Raw genomic sequence first — 21,220 nt, forward strand, 5'->3', positions numbered from 1 at the left:
TGGTTATGATGCAGGATGATCTTATGCTTTATCGAATGATCTGAGATAAAGTACTAAAGATGAGAATGACTATGTCAATATAAATCAGCAACACTGAAAACATTCATGTGTTTTGTTCTTGTTTCTAATCAATTGCATTGAATATTGATCACCCTTAAGGCTTCAGATATATGAGAAATTGATTTCAGAGTTTCATTTTGCTTGATGGGGAAGCTTGACAGAATAATCACTGGTATAGTAAATTAATTATTTTATAACTATTTAATTACTGCCTAAGTATATTAGGTAATAATATTTAATTATAGGATGAAATTTAGTTTAATGTTAAATGATATATATACCTAATATACTTAGTATATGTACATAGAGGTGATATCAAATAAAAATGCATTTAATATTGATCTATACAGGCCTTGAACTAGCAATATGAGGTCATCTTTACTAATTAAATATAAAGAGTTCAGAATCCTACTTAATTATTTCTTGCAATTTCATCTTTTCCAACAAAGACTATGTCCTACCTATCCACCTAGGACCATAGCTTGAAAGATGTCTAATCTTTTTTATTAAACAGATTCTAATTTTTATGGGGAAGCCAGGATTTAAATCCTCACTGACTCAGACCTGCAGAAGAAAAACTCTGGTATTAAGGACTTTTCAGAAGCAAAACAGCAAAACCGGGTTGCCTGATAGAGGATGGTTCTTCAGGAATAAAATAATTGCAAATAACTGTTTAATTTGGGATGAAGGTTCTTTCTTTCCTCATGTTTAGCATAAAAATGTTATATCCTTCCAATTTATAATTTTTTAAAAGCTGACAATTTAAATTGTTTAAAGGCTGATTATTCGATGTACACATGTAATAATGGTGTGCTATGTTATATATATTATGTGTTATATTTTATTTATAGCGTAGGTTATATTTCAGCACCAAACATAAGCCTAGGGGAAAGCATACGAGGCCTTCCCTATAATTCATAATATTCTACAGTTTGGTAACTGTTCTAGGGGTGGGAAACAGATGAGAAAAGCTTTTCAATAGCATAGGAAAAAATTAAGCAATTTGTTATTGGTTCACAAGATTCCAAGTTAAACAACACTCATCCTGTCTTAAGTAACTATACTTTTGTTTAGTCTGAGCACTAGCTATCAAACACAAACACACCTACACACTTCACACACATCAACAACACGTTAGTATTTTAAGTGTTTAAATTATGCTTCTTTGAGTTAGGACAGTTTTGTTTTGTTTTTAAACATTGACCACTTTTTCTTATCGGGCAGCGTTGCTACAAGCACAGCAAATACAGGGTCAGTTTAAGTAACTCCTTCCCTGAATTCTTTTTTATTTTTTTTTATTATGTTATGTTAATCACCACACATTACATCATTAGTTTTTGATGTAGCGTTCCATGATTCATTGTTTGCGTATAACACCCAGTGCTCCATGCAGAACGTGCCCTCTTTAATACCCTTCCCTGAATTCTTTTGGCCACCTACACACTGCTTATAGTTAATATGTGAAATATCAAGGAAACAAAAATCATTAGAAAGAGTCACAGACTAATCTGGTTTGGTGGATCAGCGTCTAACACATATTCTTCTTAGTGTCATAATGATTCCATGTGTATTTCATGTTTGTTCTTCAATACTTCTGTTAACTCTATAATATAATGAGTGCTGATCTCAGTAATAATGCTACTGAGCATAGTCTTTGTCTAAGAGTTCTGGGACTCACATCTCTCTGTCTTTTTCCTTTCTTTTGTTTCAGATGTTAATCATCCTTTATTTGTAACTCCTTTTTTTAATAAATTGAGGATTGGCTCTCTTGAATATTTGATCATTAAGTGTATCATTAGATGACAAAATATTAATGAATTATGTTTAGAATCATTTCCTATTCATTTGGTTTATTTATTTATTTATTTTTTAACTTCTGTGCCTCTCTTATTTTTCCTCCCAATATCAATAGGTACAAGTGAGCTTACATCCTTGCACCTTTATAATGATGGAGAGAGGCCTTAATATTTCAACTAATCAGCAGGGAAAACACGGCAGCCTTATCCTCTCATGGTTTTGCTTGGTGACATTATTTTTTTAGGAAATACGTTATTAAGAAAGAAGTCTGGTAGTCAAAGTTATTCACTTATTTTTCACACTTCTAATTGTTTCTTTACAAGTGATCCTATAAATAGCACTTTTCCAAAGTAAAAATCATCACAAAGTTTTCAATGTAACCAGGTGGCAAAGGTAATTTCCAAATACCTCAAATATTAAACATATTTTTGACAAGAAGGAATAATTGGGAGAGAAATGAATTTAAATAAGGACATTCAAAAATAATAGATTTCCAGTCCCATGACTTTTGCGAGCTCTTTACTTTAAGTAAAACTGTCTACATTTGGAAAAGAGTTCTCATGCACTGGATTTGATTTGCACTTTGCTATATATTATGGAGAAACACATGTACAGCAAATTGCTAATGCTACATCTCTGAAGTAGTAAAGGCCAGTTTTGTCTAGCCAGATCCCTACAGTTCTGTTAGATTTTCATGGAAGACAACATTATTTAATTTCAATATCAGCCATTTTAAGCCACTTATGATGAGAAGAATATTTCCTGTAGCTCTTTAGGAAAGAGATTAGCTCAGATTTTAAGCTTCCTGAATAATAATTTTTCTATAGATGTATCATCTGACCCAATAACCCAGAACTTTCCATTTATTTATAATCCGTGGTCACAAAAAGTACTGTGCATATGAAACAAATTCATTATCACTATTGCTCAACAACTCTCTGATTTTTAGTCTGGGAATAAATTTTTAGATGATTCTTTAATTTCCTAACAGCCACTGATGATTTTTTTAAAGCATATTTTCTTACCGTGAAACTTCTTAAGAATGTATATATGTATTAAATGTAACAGATAAGAGCTGGTTCTGAAATCCACCCCAGTTTAAGGAACCAAACAATCACCGAGGCCTGATATCTACACACTCAGATCTTGGACTGGTCCACATGACCCAGGTAACACAGGGCTATGGGGCTTCATGCCATGTGGATCTGAGACACATTAGATGTACATGGTGAATCCTTCCTATTAGTTTATACTTCTTTCTAAATTTTGCATCTAAGCTGTGTTTATATTTGGTTTGTCTCCCTGTAAGTGAAGCATATAATAGAACCATAAAAAGTCAGAGGAGAACCAATGATAGCAAATATGGAAGCTTCTAGAACACTAAAGTTTCAGAGTTGGCATCAAATGAAGAGTCCCTGAAGAAGGGACTCTTGTAATGTCTGAGAGGACATCCTCAGCAAGCCCGACAGGAGTGAGGGTCCTCCACACCATGAGCCATTCCACAGAATGGAATGCATTTGAAGGGCATATTTGGGGGGTGGGGCTTTGTTATGACAGTATTACTTACATAAAATTATGACATAACAAGTGGGTATGTAATATATGATGCAGGTATTGTATAGTCATACCTCTTATGTTCAAGAAGGAACTCCTAAATGACAAGTGGTGTTTTATCATTCAATCCATTTTTCAGGGCCAGCTTCATGGCCATGTGACCTGTGAAGGGTCACAGGTCCCATGCTTGGTTTCTTGTTCTGTTGATAAATTCTTAAAATCCTATTAATTTTAGAAGACAGGGCCTGCATTTCCATTTTGAGCTGCAAATTATGTAGCCAGTCCTGCCATATATCAAATAGACTGAAACACGGGGTCTATTCGCTTGCAGGTTACAGAGTAGATGGACACCTTAGAATAACCAACCACCAGCCTCCCAGCAGTTTGTGGTCATTATGGAGATAGGTGGTGGGATTCTCCGCAGTCCTTTTAATGTTGCCTTATCATGCTTCTAGTGCCATTCTGTTTGCTTATTAGAGCAAACTGTTAGCATTGGCTTTTGCAGCTACTCACATTCTTGTCTTACGGATGGAGAAATAAAGGTGGAAAATACAGTTACCCTCTGGTCATTTGTGCTGTGGGTAGTGATACGTGTGTAATACGTGACTGGAGCTTGTAGCCGTGCTAGGTTCATGATGTATGATTAATAAATGGTAATGGGTATTATTAATATTAGGAAAAAAAAATCAGAAGTTAAACTTATAGAAATGCACCTAACAGCGATTCCCTGTGCCTGTTTTTACAAAATCTTGACTTAGCATATTTTCAGTATTTTTCCTACCAAAAATTTTACTTTCTTTTTAAAAACTCTTAGATTCAAAGATTAAGAAATTCATGTGATTCCCATAGATAAAAATCAGACTTACACCAACTATGAAGACTAAGTCAAACTTGATTCACAGATATCCACGCCCTTAAGGATTGAAAACTTCTCATTTTTATGAAAAAAATAGGTGTTATTTTTTTGCAAACAATACACTACCCATATTATAAATTAACAGAAGACAAAAATTCCCAGGATATCTCTGCACTAATGACTCTAGAAAGAGAAGTCCCAATGATTACTATAATTACGTATGAAAAACTCTAAACCAAACAAAATTAAACCTCTTCATCTCCTACAATACACAATCCTTGAGATTCTGAAATTAGAATTAATTTGAAATACTAATAATGTGATCCCATGACATAGACTATTGTCCACTTGCTCAATCAGAGACCCTCCCTCCACAGGACTTCAGAAAAAAACGATCATCTTACCACAAAGCTAAAATCACAAGCCAATCATTAGTACCAGCAAAATATTTAACCCTAGGGATTAGTGTGTGCTATTTCTGGAGAGGTTATATAATGCAGGAGTGTATAATTTGTGAGCAAATTGTCAGAAACTTGTCAATGTCTTTGTAGGCTGTAAAGAGTAAATTTATAAGGGAATGGGTGGGTGTTTGAATTTAGGCTTTTCAGATCTCTCATTAAATCAACCACAAGCACACGTTCTACATTCATAGGATTCATATCATAAATCGAATACTTTTGTTTACTTCTCCTTCAATACTTGCTTAATCAGAACTTTTTATTCTCTGTTAGACTTTCCAGGTGGCTTCCAGACTCTACCACTATATTAGTATAAAATATGCAAAGCAATCTCTGTAAAAACTCTAACGGTGAAGTAGGATTGAATTTATTTTTCCGTTCATGCACATTACAACTATCATTTTCAAAACACACTTAAAATATTTATCCTCCACAGTGATTTGAAAATGAATTAATATTACCATTTATATGGAAAACAGCCTAAGTACCATTAAAATAATCATTTAGGGTCACAGAATGACTATCCAATAGTCATAAACTTGGCTGTTTGAAGAATAGTTTTCTTCATGATAAAGATAAAATTGTTACAATATGGAGAAATTTTGGATTTCATGGTGAAGAAGACCAGTGGCATAAACCACCCATCTCCACACTCACCCCTCCTCCCTCCACCCAGAGCCAGAAAAGCAGACTAGATAAAATGTTATTTTATGACCACGACAACACTGCCCCAAATTAGGGTCTTACTTAATGTAAACTATTTCAGCTTAAAAGCAAAACAGAACATCTAGCCAACCAATCACATATTCTATCCAGGCAGTCAGAAAACTCATAAAAAATGTTTTTTTCCTTCTAAAATTAAAAAAAAAAAAATCACTTAATTTAGTTTTTGATTTAGCAGATCATCATCCTCATTATTACGTTTAAACTAATTCTCCTGAGTAAACCAGACTCTGAAAGGATAAGCTGAACCTACTACCTCTCCTACTGCAGGGCAGGGAGGTTTTTGCTCGAGATTTAAACTTAACTGTGTGTGATTCCTACGTGAATTAGTTAAAGAAAGCAAGATAAAGAGAAAACAATGTAAATTGCTTTCTTATATAGTCAGGGCATAGCAGCTGAAATACTTTTTTTTTTTTTTTTTTAACACAGAATACTTTAATTTTGGTAGAAATTCTACTAACTGCAATAAAATAGTCTTGGAAGATGCTAATGCCTGTATAAATTATATGCTGATTATTACCCCAGTTCACATATTGAGAGAAGCACAATAGCAATGTAGTGTCTGTTTCCAGTGCCAACTGTATCGAATAAAAATAACTAATATTAACTCTGTGCCAAGATATAAATGATGACATTTCAAGAAGAGTCACATTTCAACGTTTACCTGTCTTTGGTTCCACTGAGAAGTATGGCTGTCCTTGCAGAATACTGTAGACCACTCGGGCGCTGTTGCCGTACGTAGGATCATCAGCATCCGTTGCTGTTACTTGTACCACTGAGGTCCCTACATGCCAATCCAAAAACCAATGCATTTAAAACTTCCAAATGCCACAAAACAGAATGATTCACAAAATGCTGAACATGCTACATTTGTTTTTAATTTTCTTTTTTCATGTTTCAAGGCATGTGAAAAATTGACGTATTTTTCGTAAAAGACAAACCCAAAATGAAGATAAATGCTAATTAAGCCCTCAGAAAGATTTAAGGGATACAAAAATATGTTAGCAAAAAAAATAATAATAATAAGATTGATGATGCACATTAGGAGGATACTCAGAATTGGAAGGGACTCAAATTTTAGGTATCTCATCCATCAGGGTCAGGTAACAAGTTTTTATCAAAAGCAATCTCTATAAGTCTCAATTACTGTCCAGAAGGCAGTGTGACAAGTAACAGCATCTTGACACCCAAGTCACTGAGGGGATCTCACTATTATAGCTGAGCAGAGCCAGACAGAAAATGAAATGTCATTAACTGAATAAAGAATATCTGATGGATCCACTTAACTGAATATTAGGGGCATGCTTTCAGGAATAGGTTTAGTTTTCGTTTGAGTCTATGAATTGATTTAAAAATAAAAGCATTCAATGAAAATTTACACCACCACCCCCAAAGGAGAAACAAGTATGGCAACTTTAAAAATTGCATTATTAGTTGTTTTTCTATATTTCATGTGATAGAATGTCCTATGGCTTCTGCATTTATTATGTATTCACTTATTCCACATGGAAAGCATTTACTGTGATGTGTTCTTTTTATTTCCATTTGAAGCAGAATCTTAAAAATGTTAGCCACATTTAGTTTACATATTTATGCACACGCTATTTTATCATTTATGTCCATTGATGGGAATGGAACAAGTCTCTTTCTTTTTGTATTCTTCTAAGGTTTTAATTTGTTTCTAATAATTTATTGAAAATATTTTTAATCAAATATCTCATCGATATATTTCTAAAGAGATTTCCCTAAGTCCTTTAAATAAGTCATTAATGTCCATCTTGTTACAAATCTATTGTCTTTTCAACACTATGATTTTCCTTACCAATCCCATTTTCTTTAAAAGTGGGTGCATGTTATGAAGCTATGTATAGAGCACTGTTTTTTAAATTCTGATTTTTTTTTTTTTTAATTTGACAGAGTTAGTTGATTGTGCCCTGCAGATGCCTGGTAGGACCAAACAGCAAATAATGCATATTAAAAATAGTTTTAAAAATTAAATTTTGATTCTTTTAAAATATTAAAATTAATGGCATTGATATTCTCTATTTTCTCCACAATGCACCATCTTTACAGAAATATTTACTCTGGTGACATGCTTAAGTATTGATTTCCTACTTCATTTGAAAAGGAAAGTGCCTTAAAATAATCAAAACTACTTTAGAAAATTTGGTTGTATATAATTTTTTCTAAAGTGTTCACTAAGAAATTTACTTATATACATATACATACACACACACACAACACACATATTTTTAAAAAAACTTTAAATTGTCCCTGCTTATCTATGCTCTTCTGGAAATGAATGAACTATCCTAAGGGTTTATTAGTGTGTTTTCAATCTTGAGGTTAGCATCCAATGGAAAACACAGCCCTGAATATTAAACACTGAATGCTTTTGTTGTATATGCTGTACTACTTAGTGGCCATTATAACTATTTGGCTAGAATTAAACCCTTTGATAAACTCCAACTCACTATAGATCCACATAACATATTTAATGTAGTCATCCATTGATCTCAGTTCAAATTTCGATATTATTCCAGAATTAATTCTCAATTAATACGAATTAAATCCTGAAGGCACTTGAAAATCATTTTCTAAAAAGTTCTGAACCTGTTGGAATCAATCAAATAACTAATATAACTTGCATGTGTGCATAATAATCATGCTGTTTGATATCAGAGTGGTACAATTGAAACCAAAACTACAGTGTGCATTATTTAGCCTCTAAAAGAACAAAGTTCACATTAATCCAATTTGCATGGTTACATTGTGTGTAGCAAAAGAAAACCATAGCAAGCCAATGCAGAATGCCCAACATGCCCACATGAAAACGATGGAGTTGAGCTGAATCGCTCAAACACACCTCAAAGTTTCCTGTTTTTCTAAACATTACTACTTTGGGGAGAACCTTCTCTTTTCTCTAAAACCTGCAAATCTTGTGGCTGCTGTCTCCCTAGTTGTTGTTCTTGTTGTTAAGCAACAGCAAGCAGCACTGAAGATGTGGGCAGTATTGAGAAAGTGTGAATAAGCCTGTTTGGTCAAAGAAATGCCCACTTAGAAGCTAACGACAGTGTGATGCTGCCTCTGTGGTTCTGAATTTATCTGGACCACAGGCATCGAATCTTCTGGTTCATTTTCTGCTTCTATTTCTTCAGTGGCTAGAACAAGGGTGCCCTAAATAATTTTCACTCTCCTGTCTGCTAGAAATTTAGGGTCACCAAACTGTGGTTCCCCAAAAGGGCACACATAATACACATCTTTGCAATTCCACTTCCTAACATAGTCGATCTGTGGGCTGAATGCTGGAATGAATGAAGTGACCTTTATTTAATATAAAACAAATCATGTTGGGTAAAATGCTCACCTGTTAAAATACAAATTCAATTATTACTTTAAATGACTGTCTTACTTCAGGACTAAAAGTGACAGAAAATAAATATATAAATCAACTGGTCTATTTAAGCCCCATATTTCTTTTATTGTTTTGTAAGATCATCTAAAATTGCATGCTGGCTGAAAATTCTTCCAAAGGTATGTGAATCAATTGTTTAAAACTGAGTTTTTATCATTTGATAGAAATAAAGTATATACTGGAAGTACTTTACTTTCTATTTTTCCAGTAATGGGGCACTGTGAAAAGCCCTCTGAATAAAACAGTCTTCATGATTCTTTTATGTATCTCAAACTGAGTATCACTTTGCCATTATTATCAATCCAATATAAATTTTCACGCATCTAAATTTCTGGAGATATTACAAAAAGAGTAGTGGTGGCATATGGAGGGACATTTGTGGGTTCAAGCCTACTCTACAAGCAAACAGACCCGCTGATCTAAACATTAGATGGGCTGCCTGATACCTTGGCCCCAGAAAGATTCTTAGAAGAATGAATCATTAATACTAATCAGGAGAAAGAAAAGATTACCACAGGCCAATGTCCGCAAGGATTTTCTTTTTTAACTTCTTAGGGATAGTTTTAATCTTCTTTTTTTTTTTTTTAAATTAAAAGACATGAGTAATGTACTAAAGACATTGAGATCCCTGTGGAAAAGGAAAATTTTCCTAATTTTCCATAGAAATAAAATAACGATTTGAATAATTAGATTTGGACACTGGATCTTAAGGCATCTCAAACTTCCCCCTCATCCTCACTAGAAATTGCCTTACCAAAACTAATGTGATTTTTTTTCACTACTTATGATGATCTCCTTTTAAATACAGACCCCCTGAAATCAAACGCTACCAAAGCAGCATGTTCTTTACTTACCCACAGGAGACATTTCGGGGACTCCCGCCGTGTATGGGCCATCCAAGAATTTGGGTTCGTTGTCATTGATATCCTGAATCTTGATGACAAACTCGGACTCAGGCTCCACAGGCTTGTTGGTGAGCCTGTCCAGGGCCTGGGCTCGGAGCGTGTAGTAGGCCTGCTCCTCCCGATCCAGCCTCTTGGTAGCATGAATATCCCCAGTGTTCTCATCAATAATGAAAATGGAACTTGCCCCTTCGCCTGACAAGATGTATCTGATGGAACCATCTCCTTTATCAACATCAGAGTGAAGCTGGTGAAAAATTCATGTGAGATGAGATTAACTTACAAGAGAGTCAGCGATATGGAGATATGTAAAAATAATTCTTATGTCAGGCAGCAGTACATGAAATCTTATTGTTCTTGGAAAGATAAGCTGATGCTTATTGTGCACAGCAGAAAGGCTATTAGAATGTGTCAGCTTGCACTCGTGAGCAAGACAATTTCATTTCTTCCTGTAAACAGTCTCATTTCCAAAGGTATTTTCTATCATTCCCAAAGTTAGGAACTTGTGGTGGTGTTAATTTTTATTTGGTCTGTCCTTGCCAGTTTTAGCCATCTTCTTTGAACAGAGCATTCAGTAATCATGTATAATCGGTTGATTTGATCTTATTCCAAGCAAAGGGACTTGCTATAGAACATTTGCAAATTTAGATCTAATGAAGTATTTAATATGCTTAGAACTCCTGCATTCTTTAAGGACACCCTTCCCTCCCACCCCCTTTCATGATTAACAAGTATGGATGGATGTCCAGTCACTAAATCCGCCTCCAGATCTTGTTCTGTATTTTAAAATTTGAAGCCGAGAAAAATTACACTGCTCTCTGAAGTAGGAATTTTAAATCAGTATGTGCCTGAGACTTCAACTCAAACCTTTCTTGAAATACCAAGAACTGCATTAGATTTGCATGATTAACCCCAGCAATCGGCAGCAGGGCCAGCACCTACTGATTTGCATTTTGTATCTGGAACTGTCCCTGCTGTATGTCAGAACATTATGTTGAACAGAGGAACCTAAGGAAACTCAGACATAATTACACATTTTCCTGAACTTCATAACCTGAAAAACACAGGACTCAATCTGTCATCTCCACAATCTTTCATCCCCGATAACCACCATCATCTGGACTTCGAGTAAGACGAATGCAAAAACCCAATTTACCAAATAATAAAGGCTCTTCACTGTCCTACAGAACTAGGTTTGCATTCTTTAAAAGACGAGGTGCTACAAACAGAAAATATGGGCAACAACTTGGGGAGGGGTGACTGTGGAACGTTTTCTTCCTTCTGTGGTAGGTGTGGAGGGTACCGCTCTTTACACCGAGGTTTCTGTAAGCGGTTCTTCCCCCACACTGTAACAGCTGTGTTTATACTCTGCTCTAGAATACTTAAGGACCTGATTTCTCCTCTAGTTTTTATAGCGCTCAGTAATACAAAAAATTAATTACCGGCATGAGTTATAATTTAGGTTTGTTCAGTGTGGAATTATCTAGTGGATCACTGTACCGTATGTTGACCCACCCATCTGGAAAGGTTGCATTCTTGAAATAAGGTGAATTGCCTAATTTTCTTAAGTCACTGTCAGGGTTACTGCCACATCTATATCTCCCTCGAAGAAGAAAGCAAGCTGAAAATCACTATAGTTTGGATTACTTGAGTGATTCCTCTATGTCAGGCACTATTCTTGATGTTCTCTATATAGTAACTCATTTCATGCTCACATTGAATGAATTCATTATCCCTACTAACAGATCAGGAAACTAAGGTAAAGAAAGGCTGAGTGCCTCGCCTGAGGTCACATGCCCAGTGCTTTGTGGCTGCATCAGGATAATGAAAAACAGGGGCTGCTGGAAAGCTCGATCTCCACTGCCTGCAATAAGATCCTGCCTCCGGAGGGAGACATCTGTGGTCCGGTGAGGTGGGGACATTAAAAGCTGCAGCAGAGGACAATTCAGAGAAAGAAGAGTGCATGCACCTCCACCCTTGATCACCCCCAAGTCTTAAAGAAGCTTGGTGCTTTGAGTGGTTTCCAACACCTTTTATGACTTGACAGAAGGGTCCTTTCTTGGCATTACAGAACAGCAAAACACCCTACCACCTTCAACAACACAGAGCAAAAAACTTGACTCCTGAGACAAGTGCAGATTATGGAGGAAAACAAGTTGTTTCAAGCCGCTGACACCTCAAGTACCCCCACCCCTCCACACACTTCTCATGGCTACACTCCTCACCCCTCCTCACCCCATCCATGCCTCTCAGCGTTAGAAGAGTCTACACGCTACCACTGGACCTTGGTGTGAAACATTAGAGGACGATCCAATGACCATAGAAATACTTAAGTGACATACAGGTTGTGTCTTTAATCAAAGGCTTGCTAGGTCTCTAAGTCTCATTAGGGACTACCATTTTTAGAACCAGCCCTTATGATTCATTTAACTAATTCCTGTCAACTAACTGCTGTTTCCATCCCATGGTGGTGATACAATGCTCCTGTAGTATCCAGGTAAGGGAGAGAGGACATATTCCTTTTCAATACACGACACACATTAAATCCTGAGCTGATCTTCAGTGGTATTGTTAACTGATCTCCATCACTGACAGCATAAGAGCTCAAAGGAAGAAAAGGTTCATGTTGCTTGTTTCTCCAATCATTTGAAGATCGGGTTTCTTCTTTTCTACCCCCTACCACTACCACCACCACCACCATCACCACTACCACACACACACACACACACACACACACACACACACACACACTCCTCTGTCTCTGGAGCCCTAAACTTCATCATCCTTCCCATCACTGACACTTTTCTACCAGCTAGGACCATCACTACGCTTGTAATCACTGCCAGAATTCACAAGCAGAAAATTGCTTTGAGTGTCCTTGCAAGGTTAGTGTAAGCATCTGTATTTAAAAGTGGATGACCACCTTTGAGATGCTAAGATGGATACCTAATTATCAGATGCATTCAGACATTTAATCTGAGACTATGTGTACTAATACTCTAATCTTAATAGGCAGAGTGAAACCCATGCTGTTAACGAAAAACTATTATACTTCTCTGCTTAGAAAAAAATGGTCAGCAAAGAAAAACTTGCAAGGGCAGAACTACTTAATAGCGACCTTCAGTAAAACACGTCTGTGTAGGTGCACACACACACACACACACACAGGTACACACCATCTTTGTGAATGACTATGAGAGAGCAGAGAAGCACTATTCTCCACAGTGAGAACTTCTGTGCAGTAAAAAATAAACATTCTATGGTCCCACCATATGGCAAATGAATAAACAATAAATGAAATACACAATTGAAAACAAATATTTGTACTCTTATTTTGGGCAGAGTAGAACTTACGATGCTATGTCTATTTCATTCACAAATACCCTTGTAAATGTGGTCTTGTGATTCACCTAAACCATAACAGCAACAAAACCTTGATTCGTTAATCACCATACAAAACTCACCTTTACTGCATGGATTCCTAAATCCTCTTCAAAGTATTTGTTGTGACTCCAAAGTAAATGTTTACATTATTATTATTATTATTATTATTTTGTAAATAAACCCAAACAGTGAGGAGCACACACATACCTCTTAGCTGGGTCTAGCTGAAGACAAAAGAATCAGTAGAGAAGGAGATTCAATCATTATGTGTTTCCCTACATGTCACTATGACAGCACTGTCTATGGTAACAGTGTAAGGAAATGTCACACTGTGTTAGAATCTTCATCAGCTACACAGGCCAAAAATGTAAAGCACCCTTTACATGCCCCTAAAATGTAGTATGTTTATTTTTTTAAAGATTTTATTTATTTGACAGAGAGCGAGAGAGAGCACAAGCAAGGGGGAGGCCACAGAGGGAGAGGGAGAAGCAGGCTCCCCGCTGAGCAGGGAGCCCAACATGGGGCTTGACATGGGGCTCGATCTCAGGACCCTGAGACAATGACCCAAGCCAAAAGCAGACACCAGGCACCCCTGTAGTTTGTTTAGTAATCCACAATGGCTCTATCATCCCCTGCTTGACAGAATACCTACTCATTACCTCTAATAGAGCAACTCTTTCTTTTCAGTCTTTCAGCAAGAACCTGAATTTGGAATCTTAAAATCTTTCACTAGAGCTATTATAAAACTCTCCAGTTATTCTCCATTTTCTGTCTGTCAGAAATTATCTCCCTAAAATGCACATTGAATTTTATCATACCTCATCAATTACTTTTAATTGCTCCCCATGGTCTAGGGATTTACCCCAAATTCTAAGCATGGGGCTCCATGTAGCCCTATGCTAGCTCTTTAGTCTCTCTTTTCTATCACGTCTCAGAAGGCACTCCATGCTCCAGGCACACTGGATGGGGACCACACTGCCTGAACACAGCACGCTGCACCATCCTTTTCAATACAAGTCCTTCATCATCTTGCCTACCAACTGACATCCAGCTCAGCTTAATGCAAGCTCCCTTGTACTGAAGTCTTAACAATCTTCCTGTTTTCCCCCCCATGGCATGCTGTTTGCATTTCTCTGTTAAGATGCATTTAATTCTGCTTTATATTGAAAATCTGGCTTAGTTGTTTTCATCCATCACTTTCTTTAATTTCTAAACTCTTTATGAGCCGGATTCTTTTTATATCACCATATTCCACATGCTCAATAAATAGTTCATTGTCTTAAATTTGGTAAATTTATAATCCACTTTGTAAAATAGTAGTGCTTGTTTTCCTTCAATTTCTATCCTTTTAAGTTTTAATAGCATCCAGCAAAAAGACAACAAACTAAATAAAAAACATGCCTTATCTCTGGATTGTTCTCCCTAATCCTCTGACCTGCCTAGACAGAGCTCAGATACCTCATTTTGAATGCCCATGGTAACATTTGGCTCATTATTCTAAACTTGCACATTTACACATTTGTGTTCCCCAGGAGACAGAACCCTATAGGGGCAGACATGCTTTCTTATTCCTGTTTCCTAAGTTTAATGCAGTAGTACACACACACACACCCACACACACACACACACACACACACGTGCTGGTAGAGGGTTTTATAGACCTTTGGAAGAAGGTCTATGATGGAAGAATTTCAATGTCCTTGATTAACTTTTTAAATCTACTATTTAGGGCGCCTGGGTGGCTCAGTTGGTTAAGCGACTGCCTTCGGCTCAGGTCATGATCCTGGAGTCCCGGGATCGAGTCCCGCATCGGGCTCCCTGCTCGGCGGGGAGTCTGCTTCTCCCTCTGACCCTCCTCCCTCTCATGCTCTCTGTCTCTCATTCTCTCTCTCGCAAATAAATACAATCTTAAAAAAAAAAAAAAAAAATTAAATCTACTATTTAGTTTTTAATTTAAAATTATAAAGACCAAAACTAAAAACAGATCAACACACTGCAGTTCTGACAATTTTCTTACATCTACTTAACCAACTAGGGCCTGATATGAACTACCTGGTCTAGTACTGTCAATCTATCTGCTTAAAGAAGAGTCTGAATATGGTGAATAAATCTGTTTAGCAAAGACCTAAGCTAAGAAAAAAATCAAGTCAATATGTTGATCAACTTTTCTTCCCTCTGTCAACATCTGAAATTCTGCTTGTTATTTGATCGTACTGATGACCTTGTCTTTTAGTCACCTCCTCTGCAAAATGGAAGTAAAAAATACCTGTACTGGGATTTCACTGAACAATTGTGACAACTACTTGAGGTGAAATAGAACACAATTCATTAAGGTAAAGCACTATAATATCAGGATTGTACTTTGTAATGTAACATACTGAATTTTCATGTGACAAAAAAATGGAGTAAATCTAGACATAAGATGAAGCTATTTGGAAAGAGATAAGGTTTATCATGAAAGCATTGACACTAAAACATAAAACTAAAGTCAACAAAGGTCTCTGTGATCCTCACTGATCTACAGATGGTGAAGATGGAAATAATTAGAGCTTATATTCAACTTTCCTTGTAATGAACATTTGAATAAGAAAAATGCAAAAATCATTACTACAAAAATAAAAAAGTTCATACTACTACTACTACATCTGTGTACAAAAATGGAATAATGATGGCTGAGCAGCATGTTAATCAATCTGAGAATGATTTATATTGAATATTAGCAAAGGATTTCTAAGGTGACTTTCCTACCATTGGCTTATTATTACAGATTCCCGATTTTTTAAAGTTTAAAAATACATTACAGATGGCTGGAACTCATGTGATTTACTAAATTTCCCAAGGTTAAAACTGTAAGTATAGAGGGCAGATTTAAACAGTAACTGGTAGAAATATAACCACTTGTATATACACATTCCATGCAAGTTTTCTTTTCTCATTATGCTTTTTAATAGATATTTTCCACATGCCACTGGATACCATGTAATTACCAAGTTGTTGAAGAAATATTATAGATGAAAACAAGTGTATGAGTCATTTCTTTCTGGTTGAAGTATTTCTAATTTATAATTATCATTGTGGTCCAGGGTAATGGAACACAATTTACTTGTGAGGCATCTCTGATGAAGATGCATGGTTTACAAAGTAAAGGTATTAATTACGACACATAGAGTAATACAGGAAAGGGATACCATCCAGGACGTGCTTAGGTAAGGTTAAAACTGTCAAAATAAGGTCTCATTTCTTTCTTTTTTTTTTAGGCAACAATAGGTAAAAAGGAGGAACTATTCAAATTGTTTTGATTTTTTTTTTCCCCCTCAGAAAAAGTTCACACTAATTCAGTGGCAATGAACATGCATTCAAGGGTCTTAGTTCACTTACTTAGTAGTTGAGATATACAATTGCTAGGTCACCAGGGCAAAGGAGCCAGAAGTATGGCTCCTGAATCTCCACTCTGCCCTTTATTGTGATGCCTTGATCACCCTTAAATCACAGTTCACTCACCTGCTATAAATCAGCATCCATAAAGGTACAGTTGTCCTTGCACGTTGAAGTGAGGATAAAATAAAGTAATGCATTTGGAAGTATTTTGTAAAATGTAACTTTCTATCCATATTTGTAAGTTCACCTATAGGGGCACAATAGAATTATCTGCATCCCTTGGGGGGGGGGAATCTTGCTTTTATTTGCAATGGTTCTACATTTATGCCTATGGCGTGGTTACTCAGAACTTCACACTAAGAGCTGCATCTTTGTCATCAGGGACCAGTGATAACAACTCAGAAAAGCATTCTCTATTCTACACAGCTACACGTGCCTCCCTAAAGAAATCTCCACAGTGCTCATCTCATCCTCTCTCTGATTGCTGTCTCCAGGCCACATCCAGAATTTTCAAACAATTTAGGAAATCTGCCTTGAGTCAAATTGTAACTGATCAAAACTTCTGACCTAAACTCCTCCTCGTCCAACTCCTCCTCATCCAGTGTAATTGTGAGCACATCATGTTCTCTACTTCAGGGCTCCCCCGTAGTACTTTGCTCACTTAGTTCTAAACTCCAAGTAGTCAACCACAAGCAGATAAAAAGCAAAGCCCTGGAAACGTCAAGCTTTTGGGGGGCTAATTTTCAATCTTGCTTTTTTTAAAGGGGGGCCGGTTGAGCAAAAAATGTTACAGGAGGCTATCGCAGTACTCAACATGGGGTCCAAGGACTGGGTGCCATCTGTCCAAATCGAGGTAAGTACAGAAAATTGAGAGGAAAAGCTTTAGCAATTTTCATAGTCATTTTATAGAGTAATTTAACGTCTGTCGAGCCCAACAATAATGGAAAAAATGAGAACTGAATTTTCTAGGTAATTCATTTTTAATATAGTTACAAAATTATTAGGAGGTTATAAAAATGTATGTTCTATGTCCTTTAAAAACCAGTAAGTTTGCAAATAAACAAGAAAAACTTGGCTCTTCACTGCAGATGAGTTGAGAAGCACTGTGAAAGCTCTTTTGAATGCTTCTAGGCAATAATCAGTCCAACACTCTTTTCCTGTCCTCACATTAGGCAAAACATGAGGTTACTAACTACCAGGGAGGCACAGGACAATTGAAGAGGCTATCTTTAAGACATGCACAGATATTCTGTACAAGGCATTTTCGAGAAGGCATTCAGGTCCATGTTGCAGAGGGTAATAGCACAGCAGGTTTGCCAAATACTTCCTGAAGTCATTTGCATTGTATTGCCTTGTGCATTCAAAAATACAAACAATAATGGTTAATAGAAATATAATTCCGGAGTCTACGTTTGGGGGAGAAAACATCGATGCTTGTATAATTTAAAGAGAATCACTGTATATGATCTTATCAATTCTGCTACAAGGATTCTAAAAGTCCAGTGTGACTTGTTAGAGGCCAATGCGTGGACAAAGATACCAGATATGGAGAAACACAGAATTTCAGAGATTACATGAAAGTAGGAGGGTGAACAGAGAAAAGGAGCTAGTCCAAGAGGAGAACAGACAGTAACTGGTCATTCTTACGCTTACTAATAAGATCTTAGTAAGGGGGGCTGCTGGTTAAACTTTAAAACCACAGTAAGTATACACATTATTTGTAATTTGTGATAACTATTTGGTAAACTTGTTTTCAAATACTGTCACTGAGTATTTAATGTTTGTCTAGCTAATCCTTTCTGGCATCTTTATAAAAATCACAAGTATCTCTTTAGTTGTTATTAAAAGTGCCGGGTGAGAAATAGCACTTTAGGGGCACCTGGGTGGCTCAGTCGGTTAAGCATGTGCCTTCGGCTCAGGTCACGATCTCAGGGTCCTGGGATCGAATCCTGTGTCAGGCTCCCTGCTCAGCGGGAAGCCTGCTTCTCCCTCTCTCTCTGCCTGCCGCTCTGCCTACTTGTGCTCTCTGTCAAATAAATAAATAAAATCTTAAAAAAAAAGAGAGAAATAGCACTTCAGCTATTAAGCCTGAACTAAAGGGATACAATTGACATCACCCTTGTGCGCAAGCTGGACTGTCCTGGAAAAACAGAGATCAGATCAGGTCTGTTTCTGTCTCCATCTAGAAACTCAACATATGGGGCGCCTGGGTGGCTCAGTCGTTAAGCATCTGCCTTCGGCTCAGGTCATGGTCCCAGGATCCTGGGATCGAGCCCCACATCGGGCTCCCTGCTCAGAGGGAAGCCTGCTTCTCCCTCTCCCACTCCCCCTGCTTGTGTTCCCCTTCTTGCTGTGTCTCTGTCAAATAAATAAATAAAATCTAAAAAAAAAAAAAAAAGAAAAAAAGAAACTCAACATATATTAATCATCTATTAAAAGAGAGTATGGAGTATATTTCCTCTGGGCCAGGTGGATGAGTGTGTATGAATGAAGACAAGAGAGGCAGGGTGGCGAGGGGTAACTTAAAGCCTGGAGCCAAACGGTGCCCATTTTCATGAGCTCACGGAGAGAAAGCCTGTCAACGCAGCAGGCTGTCAGTGGACCAGGTTGAACAAACAACTGCAATTCTGATGACCATAAAAAAAGCACCCATGGAATGCCAAGAAATCATCTGACAGGAAAATCAAACCGAGTTCAGAGGTTCAGGGAAGTGCTTTTAAAAGAAATGATATTTAAGTTGAGACAAGAACCTATTACTAAGAAACTATCTGACAATGAAGGGCAGAACTGGATTTCCAGGAAGGCATTTGACTAAGGATGGAATAAATTCCTTTTAGGAATCTTCAGGCTGAGTAATACACAGGATCCACTAATTTATAATAGAGAATACTTTTTGCATGTGATATAAAAAAGCTTTATAGTGTAAATATATCACAATCTATATTCTGTAAACATCTGTTTAAATAATTAAAAATTTTTAAAACACTACAGAACAGTTCACTGATCTTAACCTACTGTTTGGCTACTGAAGTTATTATTTATTGAAGTTCAGAATGTAGATTTCCTGCATCAACATCACCTGAGACGTTGGTTAAAAAATGCCGATTTCTGGGCTCAGTCTTAAGTACACAGAATCAGAATCTCTTTGTATTGGAACCAGGAATATGAATTTTCAGCCAGCATCCCAAATGGAAAATTCTGGTCTAACAAATATAACCAGTCACATACAAACCTCTTCAGACCAATAATGTCATGGCTTTAAATTGTTCCTCACTGTCAATTAATTTGTATCTATAATTTATTCTATATAAGATTACTGAATAAAATTTTCTATTAATTTGTTTATATATTTTACTCAAAAGGGAACTGCCCCTTCTCTACCCAAAGTTATAAGGGAAAAGTAAACAGTATAAATTTCTGTATCCATCATATACCCTGTGATATTTATTATATTATCAAGATGCAGAAATGATCTTGGGCTCTGGGAATCCCTCTGGGGTCAGAAAGACAAACTAAGATTAACAGAATGTCCTGCTTATATTTTACATGTTTACCTTGGTTGGAATCAGACATTCTGGTGGTATACTGTATTTTTTCTTAAAGAAATACTTCATGTCTGCTCAAAAAAATTAATAGTTTCAACTACTGTATGTTTATTATTAAAACGTTGGATATATTAGAGCAAACACAAAAACTGATAGTAGAAAGAAAATATGTATGATCTCAATTAAACTTCGGAGGTTATTCCTCTAGGCATCTGTAAGTGTGGCACCTTCACCCACCCCACTTTCACCCTAAGGGCTGAAACACTTCCTCAACTGCTGGAGGTTCTGGAATCCTCTGGCTCTCAGCCCATTTCCACTTGCTTTATGAAATGCTGTGTACTAGAGAGAAATGCCTCATCTAATGCCATGGAGCTTCCTTGGTTAGGTAGAGTATACAAAACCAGGAAATAAAAGGGCAGAGCAGGCATGTCCATGTTATCCCTCCCTTCACTTGCCCCACTTGTGGACTGTGTGCCTCCCATTCCTAGAGCAGGGTGATTGCACCAGGTTCATGCTCTCTCCTTGTCTCTGAACTCCCAGCACCAAGGGACCACCCTCCCTGTAGGTGTATTTGGCCTTGCTCACCAGGAGGAGGTGGGCTTCTCCCACATAATGGGGAAGAATAGGTTTCGCATCTGGACACTTGGGTGTCTCTTGATACACCCTTGCTCCATTTTGATGGTAAACGGGCAAGTGCAAGACCCCAGCCTGAGACAGGTTAGGTGGTTAGAGGAAACGGTGAGTATCAGTTGTAATCTGAAAATCAGGCTCCACAATAGGGGCTGCAATTCTTCCTACTAACTTCCCTGTAAATTCCTCCAAGAAAAGAGGGTAACATGTTTCCATAGGAGCTGCTCTCCAAACGGATTACATGAAGTGAAGGGATATTAGTGGGGCGGGCTCTAGGGGATGTCAAGGCAGCCTCTCAGGTCAACTCCTTTCCCCAACCAGTGAAACACTGGAAGTGTTGGTGGCTGACATTTCTAAGTCTTTCCCCCAAATTTTCACCTTTGAGACATTTACAAATTTGGCAAGTTGCAAAACTACCAACAAGAGCCACTTTGCCAAAGGTAATACTTCTTTCTCGGGGGCACCTCACATCCAAACTAGCTGATGGGGGGCTTTAAATCTCCTTCTTCTCCCCTAAT

The 21,220-nt window shown here is 37.1% G+C and overlaps 1 protein-coding gene across 3 annotated transcripts in view; it reads right to left on the bottom strand.

Moving 5' to 3' along the window:
* The window catches only part of CDH7 (cadherin 7), a 127,816-nt gene that overhangs the window by 63,165 nt on the left and 43,431 nt on the right, over positions 1-21,220 (bottom strand). For all 3 annotated transcript variants that reach the window (XR_013443269.1, XM_036120071.2, XM_036120070.2), the window contains exons 3-4: positions 9,718-10,012; positions 6,113-6,232 (exon numbers count right to left, since the gene is read on the bottom strand). Coding sequence is in view for 2 of the 3 variants with exons in the window: in XM_036120071.2 (XP_035975964.2) it covers positions 6,113-6,232; positions 9,718-10,012 (415 nt within the window). In the remaining variant the exon portion in view is untranslated. The remainder of the gene's footprint in view (positions 1-6,112; positions 6,233-9,717; positions 10,013-21,220) is intronic.

This window comes from Halichoerus grypus, chromosome 13 (assembly GCF_964656455.1).
Source record: "Halichoerus grypus chromosome 13, mHalGry1.hap1.1, whole genome shotgun sequence".
NCBI classification, from domain to species: domain Eukaryota; kingdom Metazoa; phylum Chordata; class Mammalia; order Carnivora; family Phocidae; genus Halichoerus; species Halichoerus grypus.